Here is a 19,540-nt window from a genome sequence, read left to right as displayed (position 1 = left end):
ATAGCAGCTTTATCCACAATAGTGAAAAATAGAAAACAACTTACATGTCCTTCAGTGGGTAAATGGTTACACAAACTCTGATATATCCATATCATAGAGTACTACTCAGCAATCAAAAGGAAGAAACTCAGCAATTGAAAGGAAGAAACTATTAATACACACAACTTGGATGAATCTATAATTATTCTGAGTGAAAAAATGCAGTCTGAAAAGGTTACATACTGTATGATTCAATTTATAAAACAGTGAAATGATAAAATTATAGAAACTGAGAATAGAGCTGGGCACCAGGGTGTACAACTCTAATCCCAGCTACTTGGGATTGAGGTTGAGGCAGTGGGATTGCTTGAGCCCGGGAGTTTGAGACCAGCCTGGGTAATGTAGCAAGACTCTATCTCAAAAAAAAAAAAACAAAAAAAACAAAAAACCCACATACAACTAGTGTTTATTATACTGGACAGATGTGGAGAATAGATTAGAGGTGCCAGGGGTTAAATATGGGGAGAGGATGGTGAGGAGAGAGCAGGAAATGGGTATGGCTATAAATGGGCAACATGAGGGATCTTGGTTTTGATGGATCTGTTCTGTATCTTGACTGTATCAGTTCAGTATCTGGGCTGTGATATTGTACTATAGTTTCATAAGATGTTATCAGTGGAGAAAACTGAGCAAAGGAAACATAAGATCTCTCTCTTCTTACAACTACATGTGAATCCACAATGATCTCAAAATAAAAAGTTTAATTATAGAAACATACTATCATTAACATAATGGCTACCATTTATTGATGATAAAGCACCTCTACTCAATACAAAGGAGGTAGGTACATACATAACTCGTTTAAACTTCACAACAGACCTACAAGGTGGATGTTCTTAGCCCATGTTAAGGATAAGGAGTTCAAGCGCATTGACCCCACACCTGTAATCCCAGCACTTTGGGAGGCCGAGGTGGGAGGGTCAGATCGCATGAGCCCAAGAGTTTGAAACCAGCCTAGGCACCCTAGTGGGACCCTGTGTCTACAAAAAAACAGTGTTTTAAAGCTGGGCGTGGTGGTTCATGTTTATGGTCCCAGCTACTCAGGAAGCTGAGATGAGAGGATCGCTTGAACCCAGGAGACTGAGGCTACAGTGAGCCGTGATCATGCCATTACCCTCCAGCCCAGGCCACAGAATGAGACCACATCTAAAAAAAACAAACAAACAAACAAAAAATGGGATAAAGAGAGAGTCACTGACCCAGAAGCAGTGTAGATCTAGTGGCAGTAGAGTACGCTTTGGGAGGGTGAAATACACAACCTGGCTGGACACCCAGTAAGCCTGAGCAGACAGAGAATGTCCATTTCCCCTTCTGCCCTTGACCTCCTTTGCTATTGGGTGTTCACCACACCTACTCTTGGAGTTGGCAGATAAGCATACCTGTTGACCACACTAAAGCATCTTTGGGTACCTGGTCCACATGCGTAGTGGACCTCTGAGTAATGGAGGGATCAAGTGACCACAGTCCTGTGGGTGAACAGATGAAGGCTCCCCTGGGAACACTTAGCTCTGCTGGCTTTGAGAGGCAGGAATCCCTTTTATGTCATGTGGAGGTTTGCTGCTTTTGTTCATCTCTTGCCATCTGGTGAAAGCAAAAAGTCCCGAAGAGGTGAAATGCTTTTCAAGCTTCAGGCAGCACCAATCTCTCACTTTCCAGGAGAACATGCCTGCAAATACATACAGCTACTGTTCCTCCCTGCCTGCCTCCCTCCCTCCCATGCCTCTATATCAGCTACTGTTCCTCCCTGCCTGCCTCCCTCCCTCCCATGCCTCTATATCAGCTACTGTTCCTCCCTGCCTGCCTCCCTCCCTCCCATTCTTCCACATCATTTAATCTTCATGCAGCCCTGTGCACTTGATGTTATCATTATTCCCATTTTACAGAGGACAAAACTGAGGAATGGAAAGATTAGGCATTTTGCCCAGGATGCACAGAAAAGAGGTGGCTGTGGACTTTGAGTCCAGGTTTTCCTGACTCCAGATCCTGCTGATACTAATTTTCTGGTGCTGCTGTAACAAAAGAATATAAACTGGGTGGCTGAAACAACAGAAATTTATTCTCACACAGTTCTAGAGGCCAGAAATTCAATGTCAAGATGCCAGCAGGGTTGCCTTCTGGAGGCTCTGAAGGACAATCTGTTCCATGCCTCTCTCCCAGTCTCTGGTGGCTCCAGCAACCCTTGGCTTGTGTCTGCATCACTCCAATCTCTCCCTCCATCTTCATGTGACTTCCCTCTCCATGTGTCTCATTGGATTTAGGACTCACCTGAATCCAGGATGATTCGGATATTTGTCATTGGATTTAGGATATTTGTCATTGGATCTAGGACTCACCCGAATCCGGGATGATCTCATCTCGGGATCCTTACCTTAAATTATGTCTGCAAAGACCCTTAGTTTAAATAAGATCAGATTCAGAGGTCCTGGGTGGACGTCTTTTGTGGGACGCCGTTCAACCCACTACTGTGCTCCTAAGTCCACCCCAGCAGGCCATTCCGAAAATGCACACATGGATTCTTTCTCTCTCCTTGTTTTTGAGCTGGTCTGGCATGAAGAGAGGCAGTGCTGGTTCCAGCTGTGACCCGAGCTAAGATGCTGAAGGCTCCCTCTCACATTCTCTCTGGAGCTGTCAGACTGTTGATTCTTTAATAAACACTTGGGAGGAGAGGTGTTGGTTTGGGAGGGGTACTCTGGACACCTCTGCATGGGGTTTATCAGAATCAAAGAGGCACAGGGTGAGTGGCTGTCACCTGTGTCGTTTTCATTACACGGTCACCTTTCACTCTGGGGTCCAAGCAGTGGACAGGAATTCGACTGCAGAGGCTGTTCCTTCCACAGCTGGATGCAGCCCAGCAGGGCTGATGAAGCAGGAGGGACTTTGGAAGGATCTGGTGGCTGAGGAAAGGGCAAGAGTTGGTGCAGGGGCTGGGGTGGGGGCCTCTTCTGCTCAGCCCACTCTTTCTGCTGTGTCTCTGCTTCCCTGCCTGTCCCTGACTCCTACCCTGTTTTCTCTCTGCAGGACCACATCCCTGTCCCTTACCAGCCAGACTCCAGCAGCAACCCCTCCTCCACGACGTCCTCCACGCCCTCCTCGCCAGCACCCCCTCTCCCTCCTAGTGCCACGCCGCCTTCTCCCCTACACCCTTCCCCGCAGTGCACACGGCAGCAGAAGAACTTCAACCTGCCAGGTACCTCCATGCTTGGGGAGATATGGGGTGTGCAGTGTTGGAGGGACAGAGATTAGGGAGGGGGTGGGTTCATGCCAGAGTCCTGATACAGCAAGTCTCTGCTGGAAGGTGACGGATTGATGACCAGAGAGGGGTAAGGAAGTATGAGGACTGACCTTTATCGTATCCTAAGCAATTACCCTATATCACTTATTTAATCTTTGGAACAGCCACAGGTAAGCATTATCAGCTCATTTTACAGATGAAGAAACAGAGGCTCAAAGGGGTGCAGGAACTCTTAGAGACTGTGTGTTTTGGCAAGCTACAACCCAGGGTCTTCGCCTAAGTCTGTCACAGAAGGGAACCATTGACTCTGGAGCTGACAGTTATCTTGTGAGCTAAATTGGTTAAAATTGGCAGCTAGATCCTGTGCTGGAGATCTTAGGGGCACACATCTGAGCAGGGCTGCATACTGAGTCTTAACCCAGATGTGAGGACAGGGCTGTCAATGAGCAGTCTGGTCTCCTGGAGTCAAGATCCAGGTCTATCACATTCATGCTGTGTCTCACGTCTGAAAAGATGTAGTTGGACAAGATGATCTGGAAGGTTCCTCTAGCTCAGGAATTACAAGGCACCTAGGCTGTTGACCAGGGAGTATGCACTGGGCTATGAGATGATAGTAGAGAAGCCACTCATGGGACACTGTGGCTTCTTGACCTTCTTTGTCATTAGACCTAAGAATGGGATATTTTTCTTCCTTCAGGTAGACCAGACCTAAGAATCTCCCCATCTATTCCAGGGTCCAGCCTAGCCCAGTTCCTGTGCTAGGGCCCTAAGAATGCTTCCAACTCAGCTGTATTTGTGGCACTGCAGCTGGCCTCAAGAAGAAGGCTGGTGGGACTGGCATGGCCAGTTGGAACCAGAGTCTACATCTGTGTTGTTCAATATGGTATCCGCTAGCCGTGTGTGGCTATTTACGTTTAAATGAATTAAATATAATTTAAAAATTAGCTTATTGGTTATACTAGCCACATTGCAAGGGCTCAGTAGCCACATGTGGCTGGTGGCTGCCATACTGAATGGCTCAGGTATAGAGCATTTCCATCATCACTGAAAGTTCCCTTGGTTACTCTGGTCTAGCTCCTGATTTCCTCCTGAGTCAACAAGCCTCACACTATGAAAAAAAATCCTAGGTCCTTGGCCGCAGCTCACACCTCTAAGCTTAACTAGGCATGAGTGAATGGCCAGGAGGCAAATGGAGGCCCCGCCCCACACCTGGGCAGCACCCGCATGCAACCATCCATCTGAGAACAAGCCAATCACAGCACCTGCCCACACTGTTTTGATTTGGGCTACGTCCACAGAGATGGCACATATTTTGAATTCTTGGAACTTTGGGTTTTTTGTTAAGTTCAAGTCTGAATTTAACAGCGTCATATCCGCCTTGTATGGGGGCCACTCACCTGGCACCCACCAGGGACTGCCGTGTGAGTCACCAGCTGAATCCTCTTAGTAAGTGCCGCTGGTTCATTGCCCGGCATTTCCACAGACAGAAGGCCCCCACCGCCATCTCCAGGGTTGTTCAGAAAGGGATGAAAGGGAAAAGAAAAGACCCTTAGACTTCCCATGACCACCCACACTTAGGGGAAGTGGGCCTGATGCTTTCCTGTAGCCACTTCACTCCCTGGAGACACTGACTTCAGGAGTATTTTCTCTCAAATTGTTTGGCACTTGTTTATGGACCAAGGGAAGGGGAAGGGCCCGTTTTATGGGAGAACTGTGCACAAAAGCACCACAACTCTTCTCATCCCTTAAAGAATCTTCTGGCGTCTGCAGACAAGAGACCTGCCTAACCCGGAGTAATCAGGGTGTCCCTTAGCTCCTTCGTTCCCTCAGCCAGAGTCTTCAAGGAGGGGTGCCTGACAAGGTCCTGGCCCTCTTTGGGGGCTGAGCTAAGGGGTCCTTTGGGTAAAAGCACTTCAGCATGGCAGTTAGAGTGTGGGCTCTGCAGCCAAGCTACTTAAGTTCAAATCTCAGCTTTACCACTTAATGTCTGTGTGATGTTGGGCAAATAACTCGCCTCTCTGGGCCTCAGTGTTCTCATCTGTAAGATGGAGATTGTAATAGTACCCACCTTAGATAATTGTTTTAGAAAGAAATGTCATAATACATGGACAAAGCTTAGCAGAGTGACAGTTTCATTGAAAACCTCAACAAATCTGGGCTCCTTGGATTGTTGTTAAACACAATAATAATAAAGTACAGTGGCTACCTTTATTTGCATTTCTCATTATCACTGTTAATTAATATGGGGGCCTAGACAGAATTGTAGAATAAAAGATGAAATCCCAATATGTCTTGACATAGGAGTATGAACTGAACTAAACATTTGGGGAAGCTAATTTGACATTTTTTGTTAAAGTTTTTGTTGTTGTTGTTGTTTTGAGATGGAGTCTCGCCCTGTCACCCAGGCTGGAGTGCAGTGGTGCGATCTCAGTTCACTGCAACCTCCACCTCCCGGGTTCGAGCAATTCTCCTGTCTCAGCCTCCTGAGTAGCTGGAACTAAAGGTGCACACCACCACGCCCGGCTAATATTTGTGTTTTTAGTAGAGGCGGGGTTTTACCATATTGGTAAGGCTCGCCTCAAACTCCTGACCTCAGGTGATCTACCCGCCTTGGCCTCCCAAAGTGCTAGGATTACAGGTGTGAGCCACCATGCCCAGCCCTGTTAAAGTTTTAAACGTGTATTTCTTTGACCTGTATATCACTTCTAGGAACGTATATACAGAAACACTTGCACTAGGTTGCAGAGATCTGTGTGTAAGGACTTCATTGTAACAGTGAAAACTGAAATTAACCCAAATGCCCATCAAGAGTGGGCAGTGAATGGTTGAATACACACATATATCCATATAACCAAATATTCTGCAAACCTTCAAAGGAATGTAGTACTCTATGTAGATTTCCTGACTTGGAAAGATATCTGTAATGTTTCTCAAGTAGAAAGTAAGTGATTTGCAAAGTCATCAGTATAATATTCTGTTTATTGTAAAATATTTACATACATGTATGTCTGTGTACCAGTGTGCGTATATGTGTTCACCTGTGCACAGTAAAGTCTGGAAGAACTTCATGGCAGCCATTGAGGAGAGGGACTTTATCTCATGTACTTACTTCTATGATGTGTATGAGTGTGCATCCATTTTAGAATCGAATAATAAAATTCAGTGCTGAAATGGAAAACAAAATAGAACCTTTGGAAGTACAGTTGGACATACCCTGTGTCTTAGGCAGTTTTAGCAAAACAGCCCCAGGGTCATGAGTACCTGTCCTGTTTGTACAAAGATCTGGCTGGCTGTCCCACTCTTGACTGGGAGCTTCTGTTAATGAAAAATGGAACTTAGCCAGTGGGTCCCTGCCAGATGTTGAGTTTTCTGAAGGCTATTTAAGCTAAAGCTTAGGCATAACAATATCCCCAGCACTGATTCATCTAGAACATTCTTGTCCAAAAGGGGGTGGGGGGTTGACCAGCCATTTAACTCATCTGTTAACCTCAGGACATGTGGTGAAAAGGCTGTTAGAACCCAAGCGTGGCGTGTGCAGCCTCGGTGGTATTTGTTACTGTGCACTGCCAGCTGCGTGGACCTCCTGTTAACCGCCTTTCCCTGAGTCCTGGGACCATGTTGGACATGGCCCAGTATAAGGTGATGTCAAGAGTGCTACATGGACAGACAGACCTGGGGTTGGATCCCAGCTTTGCTCTTTCCTAGCTGTGTGGCTTTGAGCATGGCACTGCCTCTGTTTAGGTCTGTTTCTCATCAATAACATGAGGCTAACAATTCAGAGCTGTGGTGGCAACCACCATGGCAAGATAGATGAAGAGGCTTTGGAAATGATTGTCTTATGGGTTTCTGAGGCTGGAGTGTTCAAATACATTTTTTCTTTGGAGCCACCTAGAGCCATCTTGAAACACACACACACACACACACCCCTAACTCCAGGAAATGGCAAATTCTAATGGCTCAAAGGGAGAAGAAAGGAGGTGGAATCTGCCTTTGGTGGAGTTTGCAGGATTTCTGAGACCTCACTTGGGCCACTTGGACTCGTGGGAGTGTTTCCTCCCTTCCACTTTCCATCAGTCTCTCCCAAGCCTCTCTTTTACGCTCATCACTCTGTGCCATGATCTGGTTTACGTACTCATTTGTTAAGTGTCTGTCTCCTCCATCAGAATGCCAGCTGCATGAGACTAGGCAATGTGTCTTCATTCACCACTGCACACTCAAAGCCCAACACGTTGCCTGTGACTGAAGGCACTCGTTAAGTGTTTGTTGAATGAATGAATGACCTGAATTTCATGCACTGCCCAGGGCTGCAGTTTTTTCTCTTCAAATTTTCTTCTTGACCCTCAGACTGTGTTCATCCATTCATTTTGTTAACAGTATTTATGAAGCATCTACTCTGTACCAGCTACTGTACTAGGCAGTAGGTTTGGAGCAGTGAACAAACCATATGTAGCCCCTGTATTCACTTCCTATTGTTGCTGTAACAAATGACCACATACTTAGTGGCTTAAAAGCACACAGATTTATTATCTTATGGTTCTAGAGGCCAGATGTCCAAAACGGGCTTCACTGGGTTAAAAACCAAGATGTCAACAGGGTTGGTTTATTCTGGAAGGTCTCAGGGAGAATCCATCTCCTTGCCTTTTCCCGGCATCTAGGGGCTGCCCACATTACTGTGCTTGTGGCCCCTCCTCATTCTGGCCTCTGCTTCTGTGATCACATCTCCTTCTCTGACTCTGCCTCCCTCTTCTGAGGACCCTTGTGATGACGTCGAGCCCACCCGAATGATCTAGGATAATCTCCCCACCTCAAGATCCTTAAGTAATCTCATCCAAAGAGTCCCGTGTGCCATGTAATGAAATGGATTCACAATTTCCAGAGATTAGGACCTGAACATGCTGTGGGGGTAGGGGCAGGCATTATTCTGCCTACAACAGCTCCAGTTCTCATGAAAAGTATAGCTTAGTGAGAAAGAAAGGTGTTAACCAAATAAACGTATGCATGAAAACAGGATTATAGATTGTGATGAAGGCTGTGATGGCCAAGAGTCTTTGCAAGAGTCCTTGAGCAAATGCAAGAGAACAGATTTAGGTTGGAGGGTCACTGGATGGCTGAGTTCTGCAGGTGGGGAAGTAAGGCAAAGGCCCAGTCACAAGAAGGGGCCCAAGTGCCATAAACAAGGGAAAGTGGCCTCCAGAGAGACTCAGGGCTGCAGGGTCTGGGCCTAGCAGTATTTTAGATTTTATGTGAGACTCCATGGGATGCAGTTGAAAGGTTTAGGCAGAGAACAACTTGACCTTTCTTCCTTCCTTCTAGAAGACCACTCTGGCTGCTGTCTTGGGAGGCTTCAGGGTAGGCATGGGGGCTCTGGAGGGGAGGCTCCTTCAAAGTGGCCTGCTTGTCTCTTTGACTTCATCTGCAACCTCCCAGGTCCTGAGTCATCTTGGATGCCAGAAAGCCAGGAGCCACTGGGCTCTCCTGAGCAGCCCACTCAAGGTCACCAGCTGTTCTTTAGAGCCACTTCTTGATGGTGTCTGTCATCAGCAGGAAGAACAGGTCTCCCAACAATGTCTTTCCTCCTCTTTTGGCCACATGTTTCCCTTTCAGTCACCAGGAACGAGTTGTTCCATGGCACATGGGGAGGAGTCAAGGAGGGTGTTGGCTTCGGGTGTGGAGGCATTTGCTGGTGTCCCGTTGCCTGACACCTGTCCCTTCTCGGACTCTCTGAAGCTGCTCCTGCTCTCCATTGCCCAACAAGAACATAACTGTCAGCGAACGTTTTCTACAGACACTGAATCCCCCATCACTGTCAGAGCTGGGGAGGGAAAAGATCAGCCAAGCCTCTTAAGAGCCTCGGGTAGTTTTCCTGTTTTAATTTTAGCCCCTTGTTGACTAATAAAATAGTTGCATGCAATGAAAAACTCATGTTATCTAACAGTAAAACGGTCCCTGAAATCATGGAGGGTGCTTTTCTTTTAAAGCTTTGCTCTGTGACCTCGAATAAGTTGCTTCTTGTCCTGGACATCTCATTTTCCAGAATCAAAAATGCATCCATCTGGACTCCAACTATTTGATACAATCTGGAATTGGACTAAGCCCAAGGTTTTTGCTGTTTCATCTATGATAAAGAGAGTTGATTAATTCAACAAATGTATGTTGCACGCTGACTGGTGCAAGGCACAGAACTAGGAGTTTGAGGTCCTGAGATAGTAGGATTTACTCCCTATCCTGAAGGAATCTATCAGTAAATTTCAACCTCAGGGAGAGTGTTCCGTCTGCTTCCCCAAGGCAAAACATTTAGTTAGCACTTGGAACTATGTGATTGTCTCTTAGCTATAAATCATTCTTGTCTATTAGTTAAGAGAGCTTAGAAATGTGTTTATTTATCTCAAAGCTAATACTAATTCGGCACCTTGAATACACTTTTATCTTGTAGTGATGGTCCTTGCCCTTTGAGGAAGGGACTGTTATTATCCTCATTTTACACATATGGGCAGTGAGACTTGGAGTCTCTACAAATAGCCAAAGGCAGAGCAAATATTTGACCATTCAGGATCAGCTTCTAGACTCTAGGCTCTGAGCTACTGTGCTAATATTTGATAAAACAATTCCAGTGGTGGCTTGTCCCTGAATGTCATCGAATTGTTTCTGGAAGTGGCTTCACCAATACAGACTCATCTGACTATATCCCTGCCCTCTTCATTTACTTGAGGACACAAAGCTCTGTGTCCCCTGCCCCCAACACCCCTTGACCCCCTATTCCAGGCACTGTTCCCCAATAGAGTATTAGCATGTTAGAAGCCTTTAAGTGTCCAAGACTCCTGGCCTCTGGCGAGTAGATTAGAAGTAAAAGGAATTGTCAGGGAACCAGCAGTGAAGTCCAGAAAATTTATTTTATGTAACTTTTTCCTAAATACAGAAGTTAATGCATACTTGTGGTAGGTAGAATAATTCCCAAAAGATATCCATGTCTTGATCTCAGAATCTGGGAAGATGCTGCTTTAAAGGACAGTAGGAACTTTGCAGATGTAATTAAGTTATGGATCTTGAGATGAGACGATTATCTTAGCTTATCTGGGAAGTCCTTAAATATAATCACAAAGGTCCTTATCAGAGGGAAGCAAGAAGGTCAAAGGCAGAAGAAGGAGATGGCACAACAGAAGCCGAGGTTGGAGTGATGGAGCCATGAGCCAACAAATGCAGGCAGCCTCAAACAACTGGAAAAGACAAGGAATAGATTTTCCTGGAGCCCTCAGAAGGAACTAAGCTTGATTTCAGCCCTGTAAGACTTATTTCAGACTTTTGTCCTCCGGAACTGTAGGAGGATACATTTGTGTTGTTTTACTAAGTTTGTAGTAATTTGTTACATCCACAAAAAAAGAGAAAACTGGTACGATGCTCATTGCAGAAAATTAGGAAAGTACAGAAAAAGCATAAAGGATTTTTTAAGCCACTGTAATCATTCTGCCAAAAGGGGGAAAAATTAATATTTTGGATTATGGCTTTGCAGGCTTCTTCTGTGTGTGTGTGTGTAATTATGCATTTCACAAAAATGGTATTGTAGTCAGAATGTCTGTTTGAGTTGGAGCAGTCTGATTTTAGGGAGTGTGAGATATCAGATGGGAGGGTTGGCATGGATGTTTAGAGTTCTGGTTTCTTTACACATGTTTGCAGTCCTTTGTCTGCACAAGTGTGAAAACTCTTGAAGGTGGGCAGAGAATGACCATGTGGTGGCCGTAAGAGCTCAGTTTGGTCCGTGAAGGGACATCTCCTTGGGGACACTCACTCTGATGTTTTCTTTCTTTTGCAAGCATCCCACTACTACAAATACAAGCAGCAGTTCATCTTCCCAGGTGAGTTTCATGTGAGCTGGAAGCAGCCGCTTCTGAACAAGCCCTGCTGCGTTGCAGGAGTTGCTGGGATGAATGGAGGCAGATGTTGTGGGGGTGCCTAAGATCAAAGAGGGTGGTAGTGGAACCATCACACTCCAGGATAATGGCTGAACATGGAAGTGGAAAAGAAAGAGTGGGAAGTCCTAAGGGCACAGTGGGACCCAAGGAGGTCCCAAGGCGCCATGGAAAGGCCTGAGAGGGTGGAGTGCCGTGGAACAAGGGGCAAGGGTGAGGAGGGGTCTAGAGCCATGTGGCAGGGAAGAGATGGTCATAGGGTCCTGAGCTGGGTACTGAGAAGATGTGAAACCAAGGGGCCTTATCATACCAGAGGGAACCCAGGAGAAAGGAAGATTCAGAGATGATCAGTCAATGCTTCAGGCTGGATGCTTGAGGGTTCTGGCAGCCCCCTACTCAACAATGAGGAATTTTGTGGAGGATGTCATCCAGAACCTTGGTCCAGCTGAGCAGGTAGAGTCCAGGTAGTCCAGGAAAGGAGAAAGGAGATTGGCCAAGCGAAGAGATCCAAGATCTGGTGAAAAATTAGCTACCATGTCACCCAGGAATCAGGCCTTTGTGAGGGTTGTGGACTTCACATTTGTTTTCTGAATGTCCCATCTCTGGTTTTCAGATGTGGTGCCGGTGCCGGAGACGCCGACCCGGGCGCCCCAGGTCATCCTGCATCCGGTGACCTCGAATCCAATGTAAGTGGGACAGAGACATCTTCCCCCTTCTCCGAGATTCCCAGCCCTGGCCCTACAATCCACTCTGGTTCCCTATCTTCTTTCCTCCTCTTCCTGGAACTGATGGAGTTGGGGGCAGAGGGAGATGTACAAGGGGTACAGAGAGACACAGGGAATAACTTAGGCAAAGAGAAAGAACGTAAGAGCTCAGGCAGAGAGAGGCAGTGCTGTTCCTCACGAGCAGCTATGCCTTGTGTCTCTGCCCCTGCCTGTCAAATGCATTTTCCAGGGGCTGGACCTTTTCCTAAGGACCTATAACACCCCTATGATTAGGAAGACAACTTTCCCCAGGCGATAGTTAGGGCTTAATGAAAGGGCAATTATTGCATGTCACTGAACATGGAATAACTTTTGAAAGTCTCATTTAGGTTTATACCAGGAATCAGCAAACTATAGCCCATGGGACAGATCCAACCTCCTGCTTGTTTTTATATAAAGTTTTATTGGAACACAGCATGCCTGTTTGTTTACGATGTATTGTGCAGGCTTGCTTTCTCAGTGTAACAGCGGAGTTAAGTAGTTGTAATAGAAACTGTAGGGCTTGCAAAGCCAAAAATATTTACTCTATGACCCTTTGCAGAAAGAAATTTGCTAACCTCTGGTTCATATTATTGTAAAACTAATATAAGCTAATTTCGGAAAATTTGGACTATTCATTAAAAAGGGAAAGGCAAAATAATTGCTCATGATCTCACCACTGTTAGAACTTCTATGTGTGTTCTTTCCATTTATGTCTTACATAGTTATGACCCACAAGATATGCAAGCAGTTACCATCCTGCTTTGTTATCTTTTTGCTGAATGTCACATTTTATGAATATTATTTTAGCCTCTCCATAGACATTGTTGGTTCTTGGTTTTTGTTTGTTTATTTTTTGAGACAGAGTCTCACTCTGTCACCCAGGGCTGCAATGCAGTGGCACGATCACAGCTTACTGCAGCCTCAGCCTTCTGGGCTCAAGTGATCCTCCCAGCTCAGCCTCCCGAGTAGCTGGGATTACAGGTGTGTGCCACCACACTCAACAAATTTTTTATTTTTTTATTTTTGTAGAGACAGGGATTTGCCATGTTGCCTAGGCGGGTCTCAAACTCCTAGGTTCTAGCGATCCTTCCACCTCAACCTCCCAAAGTGCTGGGATTATAGGCATGAGCCACCACACCTGTCCGACATTGTTTTTAATGGCTGTAAAATGACATATGATGTAGAATAATTTTCTTAACCATTTTCCTATTGCCGGATTTTACATTGCTTCCCATATTTCACTGTTGTAAATAATGCTGCAATGAACATCTTTGTGCATAGCATCCTTTGGAAACAGACCCTCTTTCCAGGTGGTTTATTGCTTGTGCAGCAGAAGTGAAGTCACCTTGGCCAGGTGCAGTGGCTCACGCCTGTAATCCCAGCACTTTGGGAGGCCGAGGTGGGAGGATCACCTGAAGTCAGGAGTTGGAGACCATCCTGGCCAACCTGGTGAAACCCTGTCTCTACTAAAAATACAAACATTAGCCAGGAGTGGTGGCACACAACTGTAATCCCAGCTACTTGGCTACTCGGGAGACTGAGGCAGGAGAATCGCTTGAACCCAGGAGGTGGAGGTTCAGTGAGGTGGGATCGTACCACTGCAGTCCAGCTGGGCAACAGAGGGAGACTCTGTCTAAAGAAAAAAAAAGTAATAACCACAAAGTCACCTCCTTAACTTCTTTTGTTGTGATGGAAGCCTGGGGCTTGCTAGGATTTGATCAGTTTCCCAACTCACCTTTTGCCTACTTAGTTTTTCTTCTGGGTCCCCTAACTGCTTCATCTTTTCTGACTGGTCTTAAGGACTTTATAAAGACTTACATGGTACATCTCTGAAATCAAAGGAGTAGCAACTTGCCGGGGGATATGGTGCTGACATCTAGCTTCGGATCATTTCTCTGCTTCACATAAACCAATTCTACAATTTGTGCAAGATGAACTCCAGGTTATTAACTGACAGTCCAGAAGTACCAGCGAAAAACAGTCAATAGCTGCTTGCGATCTGCTTAAATGTGTGTGGAGTGATGGCAACTCTTTGCAGAGGGAAATAATTGAATAGCCCTGGCTGCTGGAATCACACCTTGATGCAGAGAGGAGGGTGGCCTGTTTTGGTTTGGGGCATGAGGAGGGACTCCAGCTGCATTGTCCCAGCCAAGTCCCCCCAGGGCATCAAGTTCCCAGCATGTCGGCTGTCATCGTGCAGGTTCATTCCAGTTTCCCAGGCTGTGCTGTGAATAATTGGTTAATACCATGGCAAATGCCACTTTGGGATTGACCTTTCTTTCTCCTTCTTTTAGTTCTTGTGGTCTTTCAGACTCTCTCTCACCAGGACCCCCTCCAGCAAGTGGACTGACTCTGTGGAGCCAGCCACTTCCTGCGATCTGAGGGTCAGGGTATGGGAGGTTCCCCAAATGAGGAGGGGGAAGGGAGGATCCACCGGGGAAATAGGAAAGGAGGGGTGGGGTATTCATTGTGACTCTTTTTTCTCACCTGTCTCAGCTCCTCCATGCTTTCAACAGCCCCATTCTGTCTCCCTGCTGCACTTCAAAAACACGTACACATCCTCAAGTCTAAACCCCACAACATACCTCTAATGCACACTGTGCCCAACATCCATGACATGTCAAATGTCACATGCATTTGACAGTCCACTCACACCTCTAATGCACACCCAATTATACCATCAGCATACAGCATCCCCCTCGACATCCTGTGTGTACACCCAACTCACATGCACACAAGACAGCCCTGCACAAAGCACATCCCGTAATACCTATGCAGTGCTCACACAAACACATTGTGACGCCCTGCCAGCATCTATACCCAAAATGTTTGCTTCCTAAGAACAGAACTGCAGCTCATGAGCTTGTGAATGCATCTCTCTCACACATACACACACACACACACACACACACACGCACACACACGTGTCTTCCAGTTCAATATGGTCTTTTTATTTTCATTCCACACATCCTCATTCCATGTGATTGGCAAGGCCTACCTCAAACATTGGGAACTTTCAAATACACCCAGTAATTCTCTCGTCTTGGAATTCCCACCACACTCCATTTATCCAATTCATACCTAACTTTTGGCCTTGTTACTTTTAGCCTCTCTGCATAGTATCTACATACTGGCTTTAGTTCCTTCAGTAGGAACACAATATTCCTTAAGGTCAGAAGCCATGCCAGTTTCAATTCTATATCCCTCCAAGGGCCTAACACTGTTCCTGGCACACACATCTATTCAATAGTCGCATGAATGCATGAATGAACAGACAAACAAGAACACTGAGATCCTTCCAACAAATTCCAAATTTGTGTGAACTTCGGAGATCTGATTAATTCTTTCCTGGCAAACATATAGAGCTCTGAGGACTTGTCTACCCAGGGCGTTTAGGCCAGTTTATAAGAAAGCTGCTAGATTAGTTGAAACCAAAGCAATAAATAAAAATGAGCCCTGAGCAGCCCGGAAAATCAACTTAAAACAAGGTCCTGCCACACTATGTTTTGTGTGTGTGTGTGTGTGTGTGTGTGTGGCGAGGTTATGGATTATTTCAGACACACGTGTTGAAATGAAATGTGAGATAAAGGCTTGGTGGTGAAGACTTCCCATCTGGGGATTCTTCATACAAAGCTAAACTCAATAGACAGACCTACCTTTTCACCTAGGGATCACGTTTCTTTTTCTTTCTTTACAGCTTGGAAGGAAATCCATTACTTCAAATTGAAGTGGAGCCAACGTCGGAGGTGAGAATCAGAGAGCAGTGTAGCGACATTTTCCAGGGGCTGCCCAGAACTTGGCAAAGCCGACTGACGTTTTGGATGACGCAGAGGGCTTGGGGTCAGATTGGGGCTGTGGTGGCCCTGACCGATGGATGTTCTAACTCTGGGACATTTAGCAAGCGGTGGCCCCTCCTAGCACTGAGCCTAATGGGCCATTATATGGCATGCATCATGGAAAAGCCAGTTGTGCGGAAATTGTCAAGAGATTTGCATTCTTAGTTGAAAGATCAGCTCACAGCCGGGTGACTACCAAGGGGGATGTGCCCTGCTGCCTTCAAAAGAATATGTGGGAGGAGGTGGGGGCCTCAGGGATGCTGGGCTTGGAAGTGTTGGGAATGCGCTGGGGCTTCTTCCCACCTGCCTAAGCGGCTGCAGAAATACATAAAACGCCCTGGCTGGAAACCATGGAGTCCTGGCCCCTCAGCTCTGCCACTGCACTGTGTCTTGTACTGAAAGGAATCGAGTCAGGGCTTCCAAGGAAAATCGTGTTCTTTTCTGGGACTGTTTTGGTTGTTGAAATATGATCCTGGGAGAAACTAATGTCTCCTGTATTGTTTCTCCTGAGTGTGCCAAGGGGGGCAGCTTGCTCAGGTATTCTGGGTCAGGAAGACCTGTACCCACTCAAGAGGCCACCTTCTCAGGCTATTTCATCAGGTCCCAGGGTCTCTGGGAATCCCTGCTGGCCCTGGCCCCTGCTGCTCCTACAATTCTGCAGGAGAATCCAAGAGGCAATTCACCCCAAAGCACCCCTAGATATCATGCTGATAAGGTAGGTCCCCACACCTCGAGCATTTAACTCTAGTGGTAGTCACGCCGAAGTATGCCTGAGTCGTGTGGGTGTGCATGGTAAAAATGCAGATTCCCGGTCCTGGCCTGCTGATATTTTGATCCAGTAGTGCTAGGTGGGGCCCAGGAATCTGCATTTTCTCGGGCCTCCCACTGGGTGTTTAATACAGGTGGTCAGTTCTGTACTAAGAACTTAACAGGCCTTCATCTAAAACCTCACACTGCTCCTGGGGCAGATTTTCTTACCCCCACTTTACAATGAGGAAAGGCAGCCTCAGGGAAGTAAAGCAACTGGCTCAAGGTCACACAGAGGCGAGATTTCAGCTCGCTTTGTCTGGTTGTTAAGCCCATTCTGTCAACCCCTGACTCTCATGTCTCCTACCTTCCCAGCTGCTGTAGGAGCCTCAAACATCTAGCTTGTAGCTCTGACCTCTCCCAATTTTTGAATCATCAATTCCAAATTCCCTGGGGGAAGCAAAAGATACTCTGTGTTGGCAGTTGTCACGTGTTACCTGCAGATGCATGGTGTACCCGTTGTTTTAGCCTGTCTAGCCTGTCAGCTTTATCACATGCACATAAACAGCCAAACCAAAAGACTATGGAAGAATAGGAAGGGCATCGGATATTCAAGTCCAGAGACCTGGATCTTAGTCTCTCCTCTGCCTGGCTGCATGACCTGGAGTGAGTCACTTCCCAGGGCAACACATGGGACTTTCGGTGCTAAAACCAGGAAGATTCCAGCAAACTGGAATGGGTGATCCCCATAACACTTCTCTCTGAGCCTCAGTATCCCCCCATTTAGCACAAGAGAGGTGGATGATCATGATCTCCCTTTCAGCACCTTCACTGTAGTATGATTCTAGACCAGATTCTAGACCTGGGGAAACAGAGGGACGTGTGTCTGCACCAGCTCCAGATGCATGTAGAGATGTGTCCAGACCTACGCATGCACACGGGACCCAGCAGAACCATGAGGGAGGCTGGGGCAGTGGCAAACCCAATTCTGACCTCTCTCCCACTCCGGCCACAGAATGAAGAGGTCCACGATGAGGCCGAGGAGTCAGAGGATGACTTCGAGGAGATGAATCTGTCCCTCCTCTCGGCCCGGAGCTTCCCACGCAAGGCCAGCCAGACCAGCATCTTCCTTCAGGAGTGGGACATCCCCTTTGAGCAGCTGGAGATCGGTGAACTCATTGGAAAGGGCCGCTTTGGGCAAGTGTACCACGGCCGCTGGCACGGCGAGGTGGCCATCCGGCTGATTGACATTGAGAGGGACAACGAGGACCAGCTCAAGGCCTTCAAGCGGGAGGTGATGGCCTACAGGCAAACGCGGCACGAGAACGTGGTGCTTTTCATGGGCGCCTGCATGAGCCCGCCTCACCTGGCCATCATCACCAGGTCAGTTCTACCTGGGCTCCCACCCAGGGATTGGCAAACTCTGCTTCTGGCATGGTTGAGAAATGGTTTTCTGCTTACTTGACTGCTCTGGTTAATAGACCATCTCCAGTTCTACCATGTACAGTTTACTTACATGGTTTAAGACTTAAGATTCCAGAAAATACTTAATTTATTTATTTGTTTTTTTAGAGACAGGGTCTCCCTCTGTTGCCCAGGCTTAAATGCAGTGGTATGATCATAGCTCACTGCAGCCTTGAACTCCTGGACTCCAGAGATCCTTTCGCTTCAGCCTCCCAAGTAGCTGGCACTACACGTGTGTGCCATCACACCTGGCTCATTTTTTAATTTTTTGGTAGAGATGAGGTCTCGCTATGTTGCCCAGGATGGTCTCAAACTTCTGGCCTCAAGCAATCCTCCTGCCTTGGCCTCCCAAGTGCCGGAATTACAGGCCTGTAAGCTACCACGCCTAAACCCAGAAAATACTTTTAATGCTAAAACTCTTTAGCAAAACCAAAGAGTACTAAATGGAGAATCAGAAACATCGGGTCTTGCTCCCCCTGTATTCCAAGTATTTGTGTAACAGCTTCTCAAAGAGTCACTTTCTCCATATGTGAAATGAGTATATTCGACTAAATCAGGAGTCAGCCAGCTTTTTCTGTAAGGGGCCCAATAGTAAATATTTTCAGCTTTGTGGGTTGTACAGTTTCTGTAGCAGCTACTCTGCTCAGCCACTGTAGTCTGAAAGCGGCTATAGACAATCTGCAAATGAAATTGCAGAGCTGTGTTCCAATAAAAGTTCGTTTACAAACCCGGGGAGCGGGCTGTATTTGGCCCATGGGCCATAGTCTGCAGACCCCTGATTAAGATTTTTTTCTTTTTGAGATGGAGTTTCACTCTTCTTGCCCAGGCTGGAGTGCAATGGCGCGATCTCGGCTCACTGCAACCTCCACCTCCCGTGTTCAAGCGATTCTCCTGCTTCAGCCTCCTGAGTAGCTGAGATTAGAGGCATGCACCATCATGCCCAGCTAATTTAGTATTTTTAGTAGAGACAGGGTTTTGCCATGTTGGTCAGGCTGGTCTTGAACTCCTGACCTCAGGTGATCTGCCCGCCTTTGCCTCTCAAAGTGCTGGGATGACAAGCATGAGCCAAGATTCTGGTAACTATTATTCTGGTTTTCATGAAAGTTGCAGAGCACATTTGCAGTCTTTACCATTGTAGTTTGGAATATCCAGGATCTGTGGTCTTTGGGTACACAAAAGGGATAGTTCATAGAGAACTAACATTGTGAAAATGTTTCTTGAACTTTCTCAGATTTGCTCTCTGGCCTCTCCCAGAGGCTTAAGGCACTGGGGGAAAAATAGCTTTGGTTTTGATGAAACAGTTGTGAAACAATCCTTTGATTTGTTTTCAAACTCTGGCACTGGCTCCCCTGTAACATTAGGACTGGCCTCTGCAGTGGCATTCTTAGTATGATCTGTGATGCCAAGGGCCCGTTAGGAGCTGTCTCCTTCCTCTACTCAACTCAAGCAGTGAGACCCCAAATGCACAAGTCTTGCATCTTAGCAGGCCCAGAGCAGATGCTGTGGGCTCAGAGAAGAGCTGGTGTGTCTTTGATCTCCTCCCTTGTGAGACAAAACCTCCTTGAGTCCACT

The 19,540-nt window shown here is 46.7% G+C and overlaps 1 protein-coding gene across 5 annotated transcripts in view; it reads left to right on the top strand.

Moving 5' to 3' along the window:
• The window catches only part of KSR2 (kinase suppressor of ras 2), a 497,446-nt gene that overhangs the window by 420,693 nt on the left and 57,213 nt on the right, over positions 1-19,540 (top strand). For all 5 annotated transcript variants that reach the window (XM_021923003.2, XM_021923002.2, XM_021923004.2 and 2 more), the window contains exons 10-14: positions 3,058-3,226; positions 11,080-11,121; positions 11,789-11,861; positions 15,619-15,667; positions 17,520-17,887. In XM_021923003.2, coding sequence (XP_021778695.1) covers positions 3,058-3,226; positions 11,080-11,121; positions 11,789-11,861; positions 15,619-15,667; positions 17,520-17,887 — 701 coding nt within the window. The remainder of the gene's footprint in view (positions 1-3,057; positions 3,227-11,079; positions 11,122-11,788; positions 11,862-15,618; positions 15,668-17,519; positions 17,888-19,540) is intronic.

Source organism: Papio anubis, chromosome 9 (genome assembly GCF_008728515.1).
Source record: "Papio anubis isolate 15944 chromosome 9, Panubis1.0, whole genome shotgun sequence".
NCBI lineage: Eukaryota > Metazoa > Chordata > Mammalia > Primates > Cercopithecidae > Papio > Papio anubis.
Note: the sequence above shows the minus strand (reverse complement) of the source record. Positions and strands in the feature narration are given on the sequence as shown.